Raw genomic sequence first — 21,412 nt, forward strand, 5'->3', positions numbered from 1 at the left:
GGGCCCTTTACAGTGTCCAAAAATCCTACCATTATTCTAATTAGTTGCTTTCCCATTCTCCACAATTTCTTCCACTCTTCTCATACTTGCTCAATACCCCCACTTTTCCCCTCAAACTCCACAGATGACTTTGCCTCTTATGTCACAGAGAAAACAAAAACTGTCAACTAGATCTCTTCTGAATCCTTAACCCATACATCCAATTGTCTTTTGGACAATTTGTAAGTACCCAAAATCAACATGTCCAAATCTGTACTCACCACCTTCCCCTATTCTTCCTTTACAGTTTTCTGTATCATGAAAGAACACTATCATCCTTCATCATTCTGGCTCAAGCCAGAAACCTAGGAGTCAGGTCTCATATCCAAATGTCATTTAAGTCCTGTGGGAATTCTATATCCTAAAAAACTTTGAACTTTCTCATTCCTGTTATCTCAGTCCTAGGTCAGTCTACCATCTTCTCTCACCTACACTAATAAAATAGCCTAAGTGACCCTTCACAATGTATTCTAGCTCTCTTCTAATTTATCAGATTGTGGCCAAAATGGACACTAAATAAAAAAGAAAATCTAATTTTACTCCTCTGCTTAAAACCCAGGACCTTAGAACAATGGTTCTCAAACTTTAGTGTGCATAACAATCATCTAGAAAATTTGTTAAAAATTTGAATTCCTGGGTCCCATCCCCACCTTTATCCAGATTGTGATTCAATATGTCTAAGGTAGAAAGCAGGAATCCAAATTTTTAACAAGCACTCCAGGTAATTCTGATGCAGAGAGTTCATGGGCCACAGTTTAATAAGCACTGCCTAAATGTACAAAGTGTTTCATGGCCTACAAGACTCTGAATGACTTGGCCCCTCCATACCTTATCTCTTAGCATTCTTTCTTACTTAAACTAAAGAAAAATTTCTAAGAATAAGCCAAGCTCTGCGTTACCTTAGTACTTTCGCACATACTATTCCTTCTGCCTGGCACACTCTCCTTCTTCATTTGCATTCAGCTTGATTCTATTCCTCCTTAATGTTAAGCTTAAATACCATTTCCTCAGGAAAGTCTTCCCTGATTGTGCAGAGCAGATTAGGACCTCATATTAACAACAGTTCTCAAATGGTGGTCAAGATTCAGAGAGTTCATATGATCAAAACAATTTCCATAACACTTTTTTCCATAATTTTAATTTATAATATGGTTAAATATCAATAGATATAACCCAAATAAGCAAAAGCTCTATGGGAATCCTCAGTAATTTTTAAGGGTAAAAGGGTCCTGAAAACAAAGTTTGAGAACCTCTGCTCTAACCATATATCTCATCAAAATAATTGTGGTGCAAAAAGTATGCAATCAGTTATTTTTATTTACTATCTGCCTTTCCCTCAATAAACTGTAAGTTCTCTGAAGGCAAGAACCTATGGCTAGAATCCCACAGTTAACAGTGTCTAGTACATAGTAGACTCTGTTTGGTTTTTTTCTTTGTTTGCTTTTTAATATTTATTTATTTATTTTGGTTGCACCAGCTCTCAGTTGGGGCATGCAGGATCTTTAGTTACAGTTTGAGGGATCTTTTAGTTGTGGTGTGCGGACTTCTTAGTTGCAGCATGTGAACTCTTAGTTGCGGCATGTGTGCGGGATCTAGTTCCCCAACCAGGAATCGAACTCCAGCCCCCTGCATTGGGAGCATGGAGTCTTACCCACTGGACTACCAGGGAAGTCCCTGGTAGACTCAATTTGTTGTTGATATTTTTCTCATTCAGATTCTACCATACTTCATACGTCTGGACATACACATAAATATTCAACTTTATCATTGAATATTATTTATTTCATTTAATTAATTACCTCTTGCAGAAGGCTGACGTGCTCTCTCCTTTATCTTGTGCAAAATTAATTAACTTCGTATCATCTGGAAAATTTTTCTCAAGTGCTATCTCAGTGCCAGTGTGATTTTTCCATTTCTGAGAAGAACCATATGTCAGCTTGCCAGCAACATGTAAGTCATTGTTACCTGCCCCTCCAAAACTTAGATCATCTTCTTCATATTCATTAGAAGGGAAGGCAAATTGGAATTTTTGTGTTTGTGAAATATAATTTGTGTCTTCATTAGTGATCTTCAAATTTGATGGTAACATTTTTGACCTCTTTCTCTGACCTACAAAAATGGAATATTTTAATTACTACATGTTCTCCTGGAAAACAAATTTTCAAAATAATGATAGAAAAATTTAATAAAATTTTTCAAAACAGCTTACTAGGTAAATATGAATATAACAAGATAATCTGTAATACTATATGTGATTTTGAAATACAGGTAGTTGTTACTCTTATGGTATATCATAACACTACAGGATACTCAGAAATTAGTTAAGAATTAATGAAATTAAATTTGAAATGTATATGAAACCTACATTATAAAATAGGTTTAATTTATGACCCACAGAAATAACCATAATTATAATGTTTAAGTATTTATCTACTACAAATGATATAATTATATAAGTAATTATGAAGATTTAAAAATTTATATAAATAATTTGTACACAAAAGTACAGCGACCAATCATATAAAATGTTACTGAATAGATTCAGTATTAAAATACATGACACAATGCTTTTAAATTTGTAATCTTGCTTCTAAAATCAAGATAAAGGAATGCTTTCATCAAGGTGACAGAATTTTAAAGGTGTCTTTTTTTTTTTTTTTTTTTTGCGGTACGCAGGCCTCTCACTGTTGGGGCCTCTCCTGTTGCAGAGCACAGGGTCTGGACGCGCAGGCTCAGCGGTCATGGCTCACGGGCCCAGCTGCTCCGCAGCATGTGGGATCTTCCCAGACCGGGGCACGAACCCATGTCCCCTGCATCGGCAGGCGGACTCTCAACCACTGCGCCATCAGGGAAGCCCTTAAAGGTGTCTTTACAGAGAATTTATAAGCATCTTTGAAAGGTGTGAAAGGAGTCTGGAGGCCTCATTAGGGCTTAAATTTTTTTTTTTTTTTTTTTTTGTGCGGTACGCGGGCCTATCACTATTGTGGCCTCTCCCATTGCGGAGCACAGGCTCTGGATGCACAGGTTCAGCAGCCATGGCTCACGGGCCCAGCCGCTCCACGGCATGTGGGATCTTCCCAGACCGGAGCACGAACCCGTGTCCCCTGCATCATCAGGCAGACTCTCAACCACTGCGCCACCAGGGAAGCCCATGGCTTAAATTTGTTTTATCATTTAGGTGTACATACTATACTACTACAAATACGTATTATATATGGGTGTTCTATTATAACATATAAGAGAATTATCATATTCTATATATGTAATAATTTTACATATTATTTGGTACATACAAGAGTATATAATATGTATTTTCATATATAAAATATACAAAAATTATGAAGCTTAATAATAAAATGTACATGCATGAACCTACCACTCAATTTAAAGATCAGTTTTATCAACAATATCACATTAGACTACATATACTGTTTGAGTGTGCTGGTTTTCTAGCTTTGTAAAGATGGTAACAAACTATATATAATCTGCATCTTGTTTTTTTCACTCAATATATTTCATGAATCTGGTTCCCTAAATGAGAGGATCCTACCTTTAGTAAAGGGTAAGGCAAAAACTAAATAGCACTGACAATTTTAATGGTGAGAGGAAACAAATTCACAGAACAATATAACAGGTGTGTGTGATAGCATATTTTATGCATATAATATACATATGTGTGTATATGTAAGTATGGAGAGGGAAAATGTTTCAGATTTTAAGATTTGCTAAGCACTATTTTGAATGGGTCTCTAACTTTCATTTTATTCCATTAAAACAAAATAATTAATATTTCAATATTAGACTTTTTTACATTGACATGAGCTGAATGGGTTTGGCTTCCCAAAAAATATGGGACAATTTACCTAACAGATTATGATTTTCCATTTCTTCCTCTAATGCTTGAGTCTCTGGAATTTCCGAAATCAATGGAGCAGGTGGCAGAAACCAATCCAAAGATTTTTCATTGTCTGGATGGCTATATAAAATATAAAAGTATGAATATATGTTAATAAAGATATAACATCAGAAACTATGTATTTATTAAGAAGCAGAAGCAAGAAGAACTACAATCTTGCAGCCTGTGGAACAAAAACCACATTCACAGAAAGACAGACAAGATGAAAAGGCAGAGGGCTATGTACCAGATGAAGGAACAAGATAAAACTCCAGAAAAACAAATAAATGGAGATAGGCAACCTTCCAGAAAAAGAATTCAGAATAATGATAGTGAAGATGATCCAGGACCTTGGAAAAAGAATGGAGGCAAAGATTGAGAAGATACAAGAAAAGTTTAACAAAGACCTAGAAGAATTAAAGAACAAACAAACAGAGATGAACGATACAATAACTGAAATGAAAAATACACTAGAAGGAATCAATAGCAGAATAACTGAGGCAGAACAGATAAGTGACCTGGAAGACAGAATGGTGGAATTCACTGCTGCAGAACAGAATAAAGAAAAATGAATGAAAAGAAATGAAGACAGCCTAAGAGAACTCTGAGACAACATTAAATGCAACAACATTCGCATTATAGGGGTCCCAGAAGGAGAAGAGAGAGAGAACGGACCTGAGAAAATATCTGAAGTGATTAGAGTTGAAAACTTCCCTAACATGGAAAAGAAAATAGCCACTCAAGTCCATGAAACGCAGTGAGTCCCATACAGGAGAAACCCAAGGAGAAACATGCCAAGACACATAGTAATCAAATTGGCAAAAATTAAAGACAAAGAAAAATTATTGAAAGTAGCAAGGGAAAAACGACAAATAACATACAAGGGAACTCCCATAAGGTTAACAGCTGATTTCCCAGCAGAAACTCTACAAGCCAGAAGGGAGTGGCATGACATATTTAAAGTGATGAAAGGGAAGAACCTAAAACCAAGATTACTCTACCTGGCAAGGATCTCATTCAGATTCGATGGAGAAATCAAAAGCTTTACATACAAGCAAAAGCTAAGAGAATTCAACACCACCAAACCAGCTCTACAACAAATGATAAAGGAAATTCTCTAAGTGGGAAACACGAGAAGAAAAGGACCTACGAAAACAAACCCAAAACAATTAAGAAAATGGTAATAGGAACATATATATCAATAATTACCTTAAACGTGAATGGATTAAATGCTCCATCCAGAAAACACAGGCTCGCTGAATAGACACAAAAACAAGACCCATATATATGCTGTCTACAAGAGACCCACTTCATACCTAGGGACACATACTGACTGAAAGTGAGGAGATGGAAAAAGATATTCCATGCAAATGGACATCAAAAGAAACCTGGAGTAGCAATACTCATATCAGATAAAATAGACTTTAAAATAAAGAATGTTACAAGAGACAAGGAAGGATACCTCAATACCAAAACCAGACAAAGATACGACAAAAAAAGAAAATTACAGACCAATATCACTGATGAATATAGATGCAAAAATCCTCAACAAAATACTAGCAAACAGAATCCAACAACACATTAAAAGGATCACACAACACGATCAAGTGGGATTTATCCCAGGGACACAAGGATTCTTCAATATACACAAATCAATCAATGTGATACACCATATTAACAAACTGAAGAAGAAAAACCATATGATCATCTCGATAGATGCAGAAAAAGCTTTTCACAAAATCCAACACCCATTTATGATAAAAACTCTCCAGAAAATGGGCATAGAGGGAACCTACCTCAACATAATAAAGGCCATACACGACAAACCCGCAGCACACATCATTCTCAATGGTGAAAAACTGAAAGCATTTCCTCTAAGATCAGGAACAAGACAAGGATGTCCACTCTCATCACAATTATTCAACATAGTTTTGGAAGTCCTAGTCACGGCAATAAGAGAAGAAAAAGAAATAAAAGGAATCCAAATTGGAAAAGAAGAAGTAAAGCTGTCACTGTTTGCAGATGACATGATACTATACATAGAGAATCCTAAAGATGCCACCAGAAAACTACTAGAGCTAGTCAATGAATTTGGAAAAGTTGCAGGATACAAAATTAATGCACAGAAATCTCTTGCATTCCTGTACACTAATGATGAAAAATCTGAAAGAGAAATTAAGGAAACATTCCCAATTACCATTGCAACAAAAAGAATAAACTACCGAGGAATAAACCTACCTAGCGAGACGAAAGACCTGTATGCAGAAAATTATAAGACACTGATGAAAGAAATTAAGGATGATACAAACAGATGGAGAGATATACCATGTTCTTGGATTGGAAGAATCAATATTGTGAAAATGACTATTCTACCCAAAGCAATCTACAGATTCAATGCAATCTCTATCAAATTACCAATGGCATTTTTACAGAACTAGAACAAAAAATCTTAAAATTTGTATGGAGACACAAAAGAACCTGAATAGCCAAAGCAGTCTTGAGGGAAAAAAACGGAGCTGGAGGAATAAGACTCCCTGACTTCAGACTATACTACAAAGCTGCAGTAATCAAGACTATATGTACTGCCACAAAAACAGAAATATAGATCATTGGAAGAGGATAGAGAGCCCAGAGATAAACCCATGCACTTATAGTCAACTAATCTGTGACAAAGTAGGCAAGGATATACAATGGAGAAAAGATAGTCCCTTCAATAAGTGGTGCTGGGAAAACTGGACAGCTACATGTAAAAGAATGAAATTAGTACACTCCCTAACACCATTCACAAAAATAAACTCAAAATGGATTAGAGACCTAAATGTAAGACCGGACACTATAAAACTCTTAGAGGAAAACACAGGAAGAACACTGACATAAATCACAGCAAGATCTTTTTTGATCCACCTCCTAGAGTAATGGAAATAAAAACAAAAATAAACAAATGGGACCTAATGAAACTTAAATGCTTTTGCACAGAAAAGGAAACCATAAACAAGACCAAAAGACAACCCTCAGAATGGGAGAAAATATTTGCAAACGAATCAACGGACAAAGGATTAATCTCCAAAATATATAAACAGCTCCTGCAGCTCAATATTAAGAAAACAAACAACCCAATCCAAAAATGGGCCGAAGACCTAAATAGACATATCTCCAAGGAAGACATACAGATGGCCAAGAAACACATGAAAAGCTGCTCAACATCACTAAGTATTAGAGAAATGCAAATTAAAACTACAATGAGGTATTACCTCACAGCAGTTAGAATGGGCATCATCAGAAAATCTACAAACCACAAATGCTGGAGAGGGTGTGGAGAAAAGGGAACGCTCTTGCACTGTTGGTGGGAATGTAAATTGATACAGCCACTATGGAGAACAGTATGGAGGTTTCTTAAAAAACTAAAAATAAAATTACCATATGACCCAGCAATCCCACTACTGGGCATATACACAGAGAAAACCATAATTCAAAAAAACACATGCACCCCAATGTTCATTGCAGCACTATTTACAATAGCCAGGTCATGGAAGCAATCTAAATGCCTATCAACAGATGAATGGATAAAGAAGATGTGGTCCATATATACAATGGACTATTACTCAGCCATAAAAAGGAATGAAACTGGGTCATTTGTAGAGACGTGGATGAATCTAGAGACTGTCATACAGAGTGAAGTAAGTCAGAAAGAGAAAAACAAATATCGTATATTAATGCATATATATGGAACCTAGAAAAATGGTACAGATGAAGCGGTTTGCAGGGCAGAAATTGAGACACAGATGTAGAGAACAAACGTATGGACACCAAGGCGGGAAAGCGGCGGGGGGATGGGGATGGTGGTGTGATGAACTGGGAGATTGGGATTGACATGTATACACTGATGTGTATAAAATGGATGACTGATAAGAACCTGCTGTATAAAAAAGTAAATAAAATTTAAAAAAAAAGATTTACACAGCCTATGAACAAATAAATGTAATCATGGGCTACCTTAAATGTTTTGTAATACCTCTCCACATGTGTTTTTTAAAATGTGAATTTTCAGAGCCATAAAAAATAAAATAAAATAATTTTATTTAAGAAAAAACAAAGAAACTATGTATTTATTAATGAAACATTACTCAATTATAGACTCTTAAACTTAATATACTACCTTTCTGCAGTGACTTTGACTTATCCCTATATAGCAGCATTCTTTTTTTCCTTGTGTGTCATGTGATTAATGACACTGCTATGTGAGATATTCTACCTAAATAATGGCTATAACTCCATTTTCTTTTCTCCAATTCAAATGCTTGTGACAGGAATCTTAAATCTGCTCCAATATAAAAAAGAAAGTAGTAAATCATTCTGAAACTTTAGCATCTTAACCAATACAAGTAACAAATTACTGATGATACACCTGACATCTAATCATGGGTCACAAGTGTGTAAATGACACCAGTATTGGTATTATGGAGTACTCCTAAAACATTACGAATTAATGTCTTAACCCAAATATTCTTGGTCCAGAACCATCTATAACCATGGAAAATCCAAGAAAACAGTTGAAACTGACAATCACTTTGTAAACCTACAGTAATTGATGAAATTTTTGTCACACTGTTTGCATTGTTAACTACCGTTCCTTATCGTTCAGCTGTGATCCTATTAATATATAATGTTTTAATGTTTCCTTTCCAACCAAAGTTGGCTTGTCCTTCATTAGAAGAAAAAGATAAGCATTAGGTAACAAAATAAATTTGAGAAGAATACCACATAAACTGTCTAAGCCAAGTCCCAAGGATTTTGATTTTTTCTTCTCTCTTTATTTAGAATTTTAAACTCCCAGAAGTGAGAGGCCCAGTCTTTCAATTTTCTGCCTCTCACAGCACCTCAAACATAGCTACTACAGCTCTATTTTCTAAATCAAAAATCTGCAACACATCACCTGACAATGTCTGACAGATTGTCTGACAATACACCAAAGCAACTGAAATTTAGGACTATGTCACAGAGTCCCCAATATCACCGCCAGGGTCAATGATTCCCTAAGATGACTTACAGGACTCAGCATATAGTCCTACTCATGACTGTGGGGTGAAGTCTAGGGGAAACCAGGCACAAGCTTCCAAAGGTCCTCTCCCACTAGAGTAACACAAGATGTGCTTAATTCCCCCCAAAACAAGTTGTGACAACACAGGTGAAATGTCGCCAACAAGGGAAGTCATTAGAGACTTAATGCCCAGGGTTTTTAGGCTACTCATGTAGGCATCCCTCTTTGGCACATACCTAAATTCCAGATTCCCAGAAGAGCAGATGTTCATTATAAACCACCTTTTTTTTTTTTTTTTGGTGCGGTACCCGGGCCTCTCACTGTTGTGGCCTCTCCCGTTGTGGAGCACAAGCTCCGGACGCGCAGGCTCAGCGGTCATGGCTCACGGGCCTAGCCGCTCTGCGGCATGTGGGACCTTCCCGGACCGGGGCACGAACCCATGTCCCCTGCATCGGCAGACAGACTCTCAACCACTGTGCCACCAGGGAAGCCCTAAATCACATTATTTTTATAAACAGTTTTTACACAGTGAGCCAATTTATAAGTTAATGGTAGGAATCTTCCTAAAATCTAAGTTCTCAGACTCCAGCCAGAGGCCAACCTTACAAGTAGGCCTTTTCAAAGATAGTGGTTTGGGCCTGGTATATTAACTCTTTTCTGCACAGAGACTATTCCTGAAAATCCAAGAAAGACATTAACAAGATACAAAAAGTACACATCTAGCTCTCTATTCAGCCTCCCCATAAAATCAAATCTTCCTTGATATCCATATTTTCCAGAGGTGTCATCATTCTCCCCATCACCCAGAATCTAAACCATAGTACAGTCTTTTACCCACTATATCCATGTCTCTTATTGCATCTTCCTTATAAAGCTTCTTGAATACATCGCTTCCTTGTATTTCCATTAGCACTATCCTAATCAAGGTTCTAAGCAACTTATGTCTGATTGAGAACAATAGTGTTTTAATTGACCTCACTGCCTCTGGGCTTTCTCTCTATATTTCATATACTCCTATCACATTAATTTGGAATTGTTTTCATGTTATTCCATTCAAAATCCTTCAGTGGCTTCTAAGTAACACCAAACTACCTAGAGGCCTTAGGTCATGTTACAGTTTCAATTCTCCTACATGTCCCTTATAGTACAGACCAAAGTGAACTACTTGTATACCAAACAGATAATACATTCTGTCCCTCCTTATCTTTGTTCAAAACTATTTTCTTTATTTGGCTTGCCCCTATACCCGACACTACCTCTATATCCAACTATAGAAGTTCAACTGCTTTTTTTTCATTCATCGATCAATTCAGCAATTATTTACTGAGTACTATGTGCCAGGCATTGTTTTAGGCAGCAGAGCATATGCTCATTCAAAATCCATTTCTAATCTTACATTCACAAAATCAGGGAACTAGATCCCACATGTATGCCGCAACTAAGAGTCCATATACCACAGCAAAGGAGCGCACGTGCTGCAACTAAGGAGCCTGCCTGCCGCAACTAAGACCCGGTGCAACCAAATAAATAAATAAATATTTTTTTAAAAAAAGAATTATCCAGTCCTTCAAAGCCTGAAGTCTCCCCCAACTACCATAAAGCCTGACCTAAACAGTCTGGCCCAAGTCTCTCTCCAAATCTGAAATTTCTTTGCATGAATATATGCTTATAATTTGCTTTGCACTTTTTTTTTGTATTGTTAGAAGAGCAACCATATGTTCCAAATTTGCCCAGGTCAGTCTTGATTAACACCTGTTGCTTCATTTGAATGCACTCTTTCACTCTCAAAAGTGTCCCAGTCTGAATTACATGGTCACATTATTTATGAATGACCTTTCTATATGTGTATTTAACCTCAAATAGGCTTTAAGTTTTTTAAAGTAAAAGTCTGTTTCATTCTTTTTATATCCCTTTCAGCATTCAGTCAATATTTGAACTAATATTTGAATGAATGGAAGAATAAATGAAGCAGTAAATAACTTACTCAATGCTTCATTAAAAAGGGTAATACGATAGAACAAATACATAGAAAACTTAGAATTAAAGTGATTCACATGTGAAAATCCATAAAAGCCAGTATTTAACAGACTCCCTATTCCCCATTCATACTTCCTTTGGTACCACATCTTTATTTCCACCCCTACTTCCTGCCTTCACTGAATCTGCCTATCACACTTGGCCTTTGGCACACTGCCCTTTCTGTTTCCAAAAGGTGCCATCATCACTCCTTGTCCTGAGCTACTCTTTGACCATTACTTTCAGTCTTTACTTTAGCCAAAAATAATCTGAACAAACCAGAAATGCAAACGAATGAAAGCCAAATAGACAAGAATCTACTCTGTTTTTAAAACTGTAACATGTAACATGTTAAACTTCAGTTACTCCTTTATATCTGAATTCCATGTTTACCAAGCATATACCTGAAATGCCATTCTGTTGATCTCTCATTTTTTATCTATAAATTTACCAGAGAGAAAACTAAAATGCCTTAAAAATCAAAAACCCTTAAGCAATATACTGTTATCATTCTTTAAAGCAGACTTACTTTTCAGCTTCATCTGTTTTTTCAAAAAACAAATTATCCAAGGAAAACAAGGAGTCATTTGATTTCAGCATTGTTAAAAACTGGACTTTGTCACAAATCTAAAAAATACCCAAAAAAAAGTAGTTTATATTCTATTTACAAAGATGTAGAAACAAAATTTCTGGATCCATAAACTGTAATCATTAATTTCCCAAAATAATGACAGATAGCCTTTCAGCAACATCTTTTATAACTTCCTCCAAAGTGCTAAAATATTCAAATACATTATTCTCTGTTCTCCACTCATTCATACATATTCACATATGTACCCCTCTCTTCATTCTGCACCAATGCTTAAGAGTGTTTTCTTCCATTCTCCACCTGACAAATTCCTACCCATTCTTAATGGCACAGGTCAAACGCCATTTCTTCTTCCAAGTTTTCTCTGAATTACCCAAAAGCAGAATTAATGGCTCCTTCGGGCTCCTAAAATATTTTGTTCATACCATTATTTTCGAGTTAGGATAGTGCATTTTATTATGAATGTGTGTGTTTATAACAATGTACTGTATACATATGCAGGGATTTCCTTCAAAATCAAGGGATAGAGTAGATTTGCTTCAAAATAAAGAGAGAAATGTTGAGGGTTATTGATGAAACAAGATTGGCAATGAGTTGATAATTGCTAAAGCTATGTAATAGGTACGTGGAGTTCCTCAATGTTTTTTTTATATATGTTTGAATTTATCAAAATAAACAAATTTACTAGTTTAACATATATATGTATGTTTACATTATATTACCTAATGTATATATAAATGTTTACATTCCTTTTTAAAAAGATAATTTTTACATCCAAAGATGTTATCTAAATGTAAAGGATAAAAACATTCAGCACTGGCTACCTGGGAATATAGCAAAAATCTAGGGCTGAACAAAGCCTCAAATTTAACAGGAGAGAGTAGAATTATTTCTACAGATACATACTTTGTAATTCTTCCCCCTGCACATCAACACTACAACTCAACTTTTTTCTAATTTATGAAACATGATATAAGATTCTATATGACAAAACATGAAATCAGACGCACATACCAAAAAATATAAAATCACATTTCTATTTATTCTGTGATAGTTAATATATTGCAAAGCTTTCCTTAGGATGGAAACTAAAATCAGACACTATATAAGCGCCATCTCGTGGAGAAATCCATATTACCAAGTCAGAGCAGTGTGTGTGTATGTATGTTTGTATGTATGTATATACCTATTTATTGATTGATTGCTGCACCAGGGAAGTCCAGTCCCTTCAATTTTGAGTCCTCCCTGATGTGATAGTGAAACACACATGGAAGTATGTGGGGGAAAGAAGAACGCTTCCACATGCACCCCTTGACAAAATGCTACTAACAAGAGGGCTAAATTTGATTACATTAGGACTGTTCTTACTTTATCAGAATACTGTGGGGTTTTTCATTGGTTTAGTTATTGGGCTTTTCCCCTTTCCACCTGTTTAGCTTAGTTGTCCTCTTCATTTTTCTCAATTTATTAATCGGTTAGTCACCAACAAAAAGAAACAGTAAAGTTGAAACAAATTAGCATGGTTCTATAAATGTCTAAAACAATTTAATTATGCGGACAATAGAAGCCTAGGATAACAGGGTGGGAGGCAGAAGGGAGTCACTCAGAAATTGCTAACTGGAGTCTTTAACAACTTATTTAAGTAAAGAATTTCAGAAGCTGAAAACAATTACCCGATAAAGTATAAATTAAAATGCCAATCATGTTTCTATATTATACAAAAAGTAACAAATAAAATATTCCCTTTCTAGTCTTAGGAAAATTATATAATTTTAAACAACAAAAAGAGTTTTCCAAATTAAAACATTCCAGACCACTTTTATATGGTACCTCAGAATTTAAGTAGAAACTCTTAAGGCTGACACGCACATGTTTGAACTCTTTATTCTAAAAGAAGCTGCAAACAAAACAATAAAACTGCAAATTAAAAATATTTGTTTCCGAAAAAAAAATATTTCATAAATTAATCTAAAAACCTCCTATATAAACAGCAAATATTTTCAAGAGAACTTTTGATTTGACTCCTAGTTCTGGCATAAAAGAGAAAATAACTTGTTTGGGTCCAGAATAAAAACATTATGTATATATTTTAGTTGTGATGCAGTTCTACGAAAGAAAACCTCCTTTATCTAAAATACTCCATCCCTATACTTTGCATTATTTTTCTTCACAGCACTAATTTATAACTGTTCAGTTGTTTATCTTTCTCCCTGTAGAAGAAGCAGGGACTTTTTACTCATTAATGTATTCCTATAACCCAGAACAGTGCCTGATACATAGCAGATGGTCCATAACAATTCACTGTGGAATAAATACATTAGCAATGTTCAGTTTATAAAAATAATTTTAAATAAAAATAATTTTCCGTCAATTCTGAGGCTTAAAATTTTACCCCCCAATCTTTAATATTCAGTTTAAAAATGTGATTTGTTTTTCTAATTCAGGATTCACGTAATCAAATCATGAAGGTTCTAAAAGACCGTAGGATTCGGCACTTGAATTACGTAAATAAATATATTTTTCTAAACATAGGTCCTACAAGGGACGTTACCATATTTCAATATGAGTTTGTTATTGTAGGAGATGATAGATTTTGGATTAATTTTAAGTTTTAGGTTTAGAGTCAGATTTTCTAAGTTTCCACATTAGATTATTTTTTACAAAGTTCTAGTTTCAGCATGTGGTATAAAATTATGTTTTCCTTTTTTAAGTGCTTGGTTCTGCTCTAACTAATCACTGTTAAAATATTTAAACTGTTTCTGTAACTACATAATTTGTTGATTGTTGAAATGACCTGCACCTTACCTAATTATTTTAGTGACAATTTAGCATCTTCTTACCTTCTATAATCCTTACTGTATAAGATGTTCAGATCTATTAGTTATCTCTTACAATTTTTACTCTCAGAAATATACTTATTTCAAAAGTGCAGAAACCCAGATACGAAATATTGATTTGCCAGAAACCGTTAATCAGTGAAGATTCAGACCAACATTCACTGGAAAAACCAACCATCACAAATGACTGCAGGGAATTTGACTAAGAAAGAGAACGAACGTGGGAACAAATTAATACCCCGAGTCTCGGCCGAGAGGTCCTTACAGTCGGAGCGCCTGATCTCCACCACGTCCCCGGGGAACCCGGGGCCGGGAAGTTCCAGCAGGAACCGAATCTGGGTCTGAAGAAAAAATACCCCCGTGATGTTCCCTAAATCCGAGAAAGCCCACCCCAGACTCGTGGGCGCAGGGCGGAAGACTTCCGGCCGGGTGAGTGGCCGAGACCCGAGCCCGGGCGCCGGCACCGGGCCCGCGGGGCTGCAGGTCGCGTCGCTGTGGACGCGCGGCTACACGCGCGCGGGCCACCAGCTCCCGCCCCGGCAGGGAAACACACTTGAAAGTAAACACGTGGGGCTCCAGGAGCTATCAAAGCAAAACAAGAGTGCGCCAGCCGGCCCCTCAAGAGGCGGAGCCGCCTCAGGCCTCGCCCGCCCCTTCTGACGCGAAGGCGGCTGAGGAGCCGCGCGGGCTGGGGTCGCGGTCGGGGTCGCGCCGGCGGTCCTACACCTCGCCGCGCCCGTCCGCTGCCGCCCGACACTCGGCCTGGAATCTCAACCACTTCCCCACGGCCACCCTGACCCCTCTCCCCGCGGGGTCCCCGTTCTCCCGTCCCTTCCTCCCTGTGAGACGCAACGTGCCCCAGTCCCCACCTTCCCCAGCTGCCGTCCCAGCTGCCCTCTCTCCCCTCCCCGCCGGCCCTCAGAGCCGAGCGCCTATTCACCGGTCCCCGGAGGACCCCCCCCAGCCTGGCTAAGCCGAGCTCCAAGCAATGGATCGCCAGGGCCCCCAACCTTCCCTCCTCTCCTTTTCCCCAGAAGTTTATAATTCCTTTTTAATATATGCCTCTCAGGATACTGTGGCTTATTCTCCTTGAATAGAAATCTTAATCCTTCCCCCAGCTCTTGGTGACTCTACTTTCCCTCCCGAAGAATTTGCTTATCCTAGGTACCTCATATAAGTGAACTCACAGTATTTGTCCTGTGTCTGGTTTACGTCATTTAGCATAAGGTTTGCAAAGTTCATCCATGTTGTCGCAAGTATCAGAGTTTCATTCCTTTTTAAGGCTGTGTATTCCATTTGTATATATATATCACATTTTGTTTATCCATTCACCCACGGATGAACATTTGTGTTGTTTCCAACCTTTTGGCTATTGTGAATAATGCAGCTATAAAAATTGTAAAAATCTGTTCTGGAACTTGTGGTTACCAGGGGGGAAGGGTGGAGGGAAGGGATAGTTAGGGAGTTCGGGATTGACATGTACATACTGCTGTATTTTAAATGGATAACCAACAAGAACCTACTGTATAGCACAGGGAGATCTGCTCAATATTATGTAACAACCTAAATGGGAAAGAATTTGAAAAAGAATAGATGCACCTATATGTATAACTGAATCACTTTGCTGTACACCTGAAATTAACGCAACATTGTTAATCAACTATACTCCAATACAAAATAAAAAGGTTTTGTTTGTTTGTTTGTTTTGCGGTACGCCGGCCTCTCACTGTTGTGGCCTCTCCCGTTGCGGAGCACAGGCTCCTGACGTGCAGGCTCAGCGGCCATGGCTCACGGGCCTAGCCGCTCCGCGGCATGTGGGATCTTCCCGGACCGGGACACGAACCCGTGTCCCCTGCGTTGGCAGGCGGACTGTCAACCACTGCGCCACCAGGGAAGCCCCCAAAATAAAAAGTTTTAAAAAAATAAATAAAAAGCATCTGAAGCAGAAAAAAAAAATCTGTTCTCAGTCCCTGCGTTCAATTATTTAGATAAATACCTAGGATTGGAATTGCTGGGTCATATCATAACTCTAATTTTTTGAAAAACAACCAAACTGTCTTCCACAGTTAGTATATCACTTTACAGTCCCACTAATAATGCAGAAGCATTCCAATTTCTCCACTTCCTTGCCAACACTTGTTATTTTCCATCTTTTACAAATTTTAGTCATCCTGGCAGATGTGAAGTGGTATCTCATTTATTATGGTTTTGATTTGCATTTCCCTAAGGACTAATGATGTTGAGCATCTTTTCATGTGCTTAATGGTTATTTTAATATCTTTTGGGGGAAATATCTATTCAAGTCCTCTGCCAACTTTTTGTGTTATTATTTTTTATTGATTATTATCTTTTTATTATATATTTTAAAAAATATTCTGGATATTAATCTTTATCAGATATATGATTTACAGATATTTTCTCCCATTTAGTAGGTTTTCTTTTTGCTCTCTTGACAGTATCATTTGATGCACGAAAGTTTTTTATTTTGGTGAAGTCCAATTTATCTTTTTTCTTTTGTCACCTGTGCTTTTCGTGTCGTATCTATGAAGTCACTGCCAAATTCCAATATCATGAAGATTTACTCCAATGTTTTCCTCTAAGAGATTTACAGTTTTAGCTCTTAAGTTTACATCTTTGATCCATTTTGGGCATGCCATGGACCAACAAGGTGTATTTATTTCAAATAAAGGTGGGGGGGTGTTGTCAAAATATAGTTTCTTGAAAGACTGGAAGAGCTTGAAAGACAAATAATAGGTATTCATGACACAGGAGGAAGATAGATTTCTGCTGATACAACTGATGCCATAGGTTCTGTCTCATAAGTTCAACATAATCAAAATTTTTCTCTACTTTGTAACCTCCACTCTTTTTAAACTCTGATCAGGAGGAACTGATATTGAAATATTGTTGCTGATGGCTTTAGAGAAGCAGGAACCAAGACATGTTGTAGTTTCAGGACTGTTTTTCTCTGGATGACAGCCAGAAATATGCTGTGTTGTTGTCAGACTTGGAAAAGAAAAGGTAAGCGCATTTGGGAGACTCTGAAAATTGTACAGTTAATATCTGAGAAAGTAAAAAGAAAGAAAAGGAATCAAGTCTGGTAGGATGGGATTCTTGGGCGGAAAGAAAAATTTAGAGGGTTATGCACAATTGTGTGCAGAAGAGTCCAGTGCTATCTATACATTTAGTAGATGCTTAAATAGAAAAAGATGAATGAATGAAAATCAAAGGTTAATTGTTCTTTAGGGAAGGATTTAGTAAGTCTCTATGTAACCAAGAAAATAAAAGACAAATGTTAATTAGAAAGTAATTCCTTGAGTTCCAGCTTCTAAGGAGTATGTTTAATGATGATGCAGTAGAGACTAGTACCCATATTTTGGGAGATCCATTTGCTTGTTTTTAGGCAGAAGTTGACTTCTTCAGCCAAAATGAATTTAAAGTATCTTCTGTTCTCTAAAGCCAAAAATGTTGATTTTAATGAGACTGCCAGATAGTGTGCTCCAGTTAGACCCAGACCCCAGCCACAGCTAGCCAGAGTGTATTATTACAAAGAGTATAAACCTTCCATAGAAATTAGTCGATAAAGACTCAATATTCAATGGCTGTTTTTTGCTAACTATGTAAGTAGAGTCTAAAATGTAACACAAACCCTGAAGTAAGAAGCAAACATCCCAGAACAGCAGCTTTGGGACAAATACCAGTATTCCACACTGGAACAGAATTATTTCCTAATTAAAAATTAAAACCAGTTTCTTCAGAATGAGTAAATGGGAGAGGGATAACCAGTGCACATTCTCTATGGGTAGTTGTACTTAGATTTGTGTAACAAATTGAACAAATTCTTCTGCCATTATTATAAGGTCCCAGTGTAAATAGGAATTAACACATTCCTTCAGATGGTTAGTATCTGAAGGAGGTAGGCTTTACCTGACTGTTATAATCAAGATTCTGGCATCCAGTATTTATGTAAGACCATCTTTTTTTTTTTGTGGTCACTGTTGTGGCCTCTCCCGTTGCGGAGCACAGGCTCCGGACGCGCAGGCTCAGTGACCATGGTTCACGGGCCCAGCCGCTCCGCGACATGTGGGATCTTCCCGGACTGGGGCACGAACCCGTGTCCCCTGCATCGACAGGCGGACTCTCAACCACGCGCCACCAGGGAAGCCCTGTAAGACCATCTTAATGAAACATGGGATATATTACATCTACAAAAAGATTCTTTGAGGGAACTTTTAAAAGCCACTGACAGACATTTTAAAAGATATCTAAATATCAGGGATCAGAGTATAAAACAGATTTTAAGAATAGGCATTTTTTTAATCAAAGACAAAAGAGTAATTGGCAAGATCTCACAGTAATATGATCAAAGATTAAGTTGTTTATATATTACTTAGAAATAAAATCATTTCTAGAGGTGATATAATTTTGTATCACCATTGTATCATAATTACAAATAAAGAGATTTTCAGTGTTACAAGTAACCAGTTAAGATACTAGACAGATTGGAATACGGACAGAATAACAGAAATAAGAAACACCGTGAAGGAACAATAATGATGCATCTGCCTAGAATCCTTCCCAGGAAGGGGGAGAGAGTGGTGAGAGATGTTATTACGGCTGGCAGATAATTACTCATGTGTGATATATATTGAGTTAGAATGCATTTAAGCATGGGTTATCTCATGTTTAAATATGTCAAAGCATTGAGAAAGCACAGGGCATGTAATAGCGTATATTTTAACATTTTTGGTGATCCCTGGAACAAAACTGGGAGTGCTGCATCCACGTCTGCCCAGAGTCTGAAGCCACCACAAAGAGAAGTAGACACATCAGTTTTCTCACAACAACTGCCACCATTACTAATCACCAGAGAAGGGAAAGGGCTAAATCTGAAGATGTTCTTTGGCATTTCTGGCTGTTCTCGTCTGCTTCCAGGCCTGGGAACATGAGATAAATTTCTGGAGGAAGGGTGGGCATGTTGAAGTGCACAAAGAATAAAAGTAGCTTACTGCTGAGGTTAAGGCCCCCCTCACCCCCGGTACTAGGCACAGGAGAAAGACTCATTCACATCTGGGGAGCAGCAGACTCAGAACGAAGCAGCAAGAGAAGCTGTGGGGACCAGGCTGTGGAGGAGAGGCAGCTAAGCAATGCTCCCAGACCGTTCCCAGGGCCTGGTGCTGCTAAGCCTTCCAGAATGGAAGGTCCCTCCTTGGTAGGTCCCTGCTGGCCTCGGAACAGCACACTGCCCAAACACAGGCAGGGATATGAGCAACAGAACTGTCACCATGGCTGCAGTGGCAGCCTAAGTAAGAGCTGCGAAATCAGCCAGGAAAGTGTGCCTATGATAGTTAATAGGACTGATTGCTAAAGCCAGGAGAGTTTATGAAGCCCCTTCCTCCAGTTGTCAGCTGGGAAACAGTTGGGTAGGGAGTGTTAGAGGAGCTGGGATTCCAACAATTAGGAGGTATGGTTTCAAAGTAATAACTTGCTTTGTTGTCTTTGGTGGGGAAAAAGTCACCTGCATTATTACATTGCTTTAACTAACTCAGATTAGTGGCCTATGAAACACCAGTGTCACAACAAAATGTATATAGCACTCTACAGCAGCAGTCCCCAACCTTTTTAGCACCAGGGACCAGTCTCGCGGAAGACAGTTTTTCCACGGAGCACGGTGGGGGGTGGTTTCCGGATGATTCAAGCGCCTTACATTTATTGTGCACTTTATTTCTATTATCATTACATTGTAATATATAATGAAATAATTATACAACTCACCAAAATGCAGAATCAGTGGGAGCCCTGAGCTTGTTTTCACTTGATTCTCACTGATAAGGCTTTGATATGAGGCTACAAGCAATTGATTTATTATGGTCTCTGTGCAGTCAGACCTTTCTGCAAATGATAATCTGTATTTGCAGCCACTCCCCAGTACTAGCATCACCGCCTTGGCTCCACCTCAGATCATCAGGCATTAGATTCTCATAAGGAGCACGCAACATAGATCCCTTGCATGCGCAGTTCACAGTAGGGTTCACGCTCCCGTAAGAGTCTAATGCCACCGCTGATCTGACAGGAGGCAGAGCTCAGGCGGTAATGTGAGCGATGGGGAGCGGCTGTAAATACAGATGAAGATTCACTTGCTTGCCTGCCACTCACCTCCGGCTATGTGACCCGGTTCCTAGCAGGCCATGGCCCAGGTACCGGTCCATGGCCCAGGGGTTTGGGACCCCTGCTCTACAGTTTACAAACATTTGTTCATTTGATGTATGGGCAAAATGTCTAAGAATTCACACAAATAGTGTGTGTGCATGTCTGAGTGAGGGTGTGAGAGAGTAGATGCATTGTTTGTGTGTATTATGGGGAGAGTAAGAGAATAGAGTGGGCCCAGAGTCGATGGAGAAAAAATTATATATTTAAGCAGAAGGAACATTGTCCTTCCACTAGAAAATAGAGTGGTGTGGGTTAAAGCAAGTCCAGGTGAAACCATTCTGGCCAAGAATATATTCCAAAAGGTGAAGACTGTGGGACCTAATGAAACTTCAAAGCTTTTGCACAGCAAAGGAAGCCATAAACAAGACCAAAAGACAACCCTCAGAATGGGAGAAAATATTTGCAAATGAAGCAACTGACAAAGGATTAATCTCCAAAATTTATAAGCAGCTCATGCAGCTCAATAACAAAAAAGCAAACAACCCAATCCAAAAATGAGCAAAGACCTAAATAGACATTTCTCCAAAGAAGATATACAGACTGCCAACAAACACATCAAAGAATGCTCAACATCATTAATCATTAGAGAAATGCAAATCAAAACTACAATGAGATATCATCTCACAGCACTCAGAATGGCCATCATCAAAAAATCTAGAAACAATAAATGCTGGAGAGGGTGTGGAGAAAAGGGAACACTCTTGCACTGCTGGTGGTAATGTGAATTGGTACAGCCACTATGGAGAACAGTATGGAGGTTCCTTAAAAAACTACAAATAGAACTACCA

General features: G+C 37.9%; 1 protein-coding gene across 1 annotated transcript in view; it reads right to left on the minus strand.

Annotated features, from left to right (window-relative positions):
- HFM1 (helicase for meiosis 1) overlaps window positions 1–11,588 on the minus strand; it is a 125,415-nt gene extending 113,827 nt beyond the window's left edge. The window contains exons 1-3 of the mRNA XM_065874603.1: window positions 11,518–11,588; window positions 3,903–4,015; window positions 1,839–2,148 (exon numbers count right to left, since the gene is read on the minus strand). Coding sequence (XP_065730675.1) covers window positions 1,839–2,148; window positions 3,903–4,015; window positions 11,518–11,588 — 494 coding nt within the window. The remainder of the gene's footprint in view (window positions 1–1,838; window positions 2,149–3,902; window positions 4,016–11,517) is intronic.
- Between the last annotated feature and the right edge of the window lie 9,824 nt (window positions 11,589–21,412).

This window comes from Phocoena phocoena, chromosome 1 (assembly GCF_963924675.1).
Source record: "Phocoena phocoena chromosome 1, mPhoPho1.1, whole genome shotgun sequence".
Classification (NCBI taxonomy): Eukaryota; Metazoa; Chordata; class Mammalia; order Artiodactyla; family Phocoenidae; genus Phocoena; species Phocoena phocoena.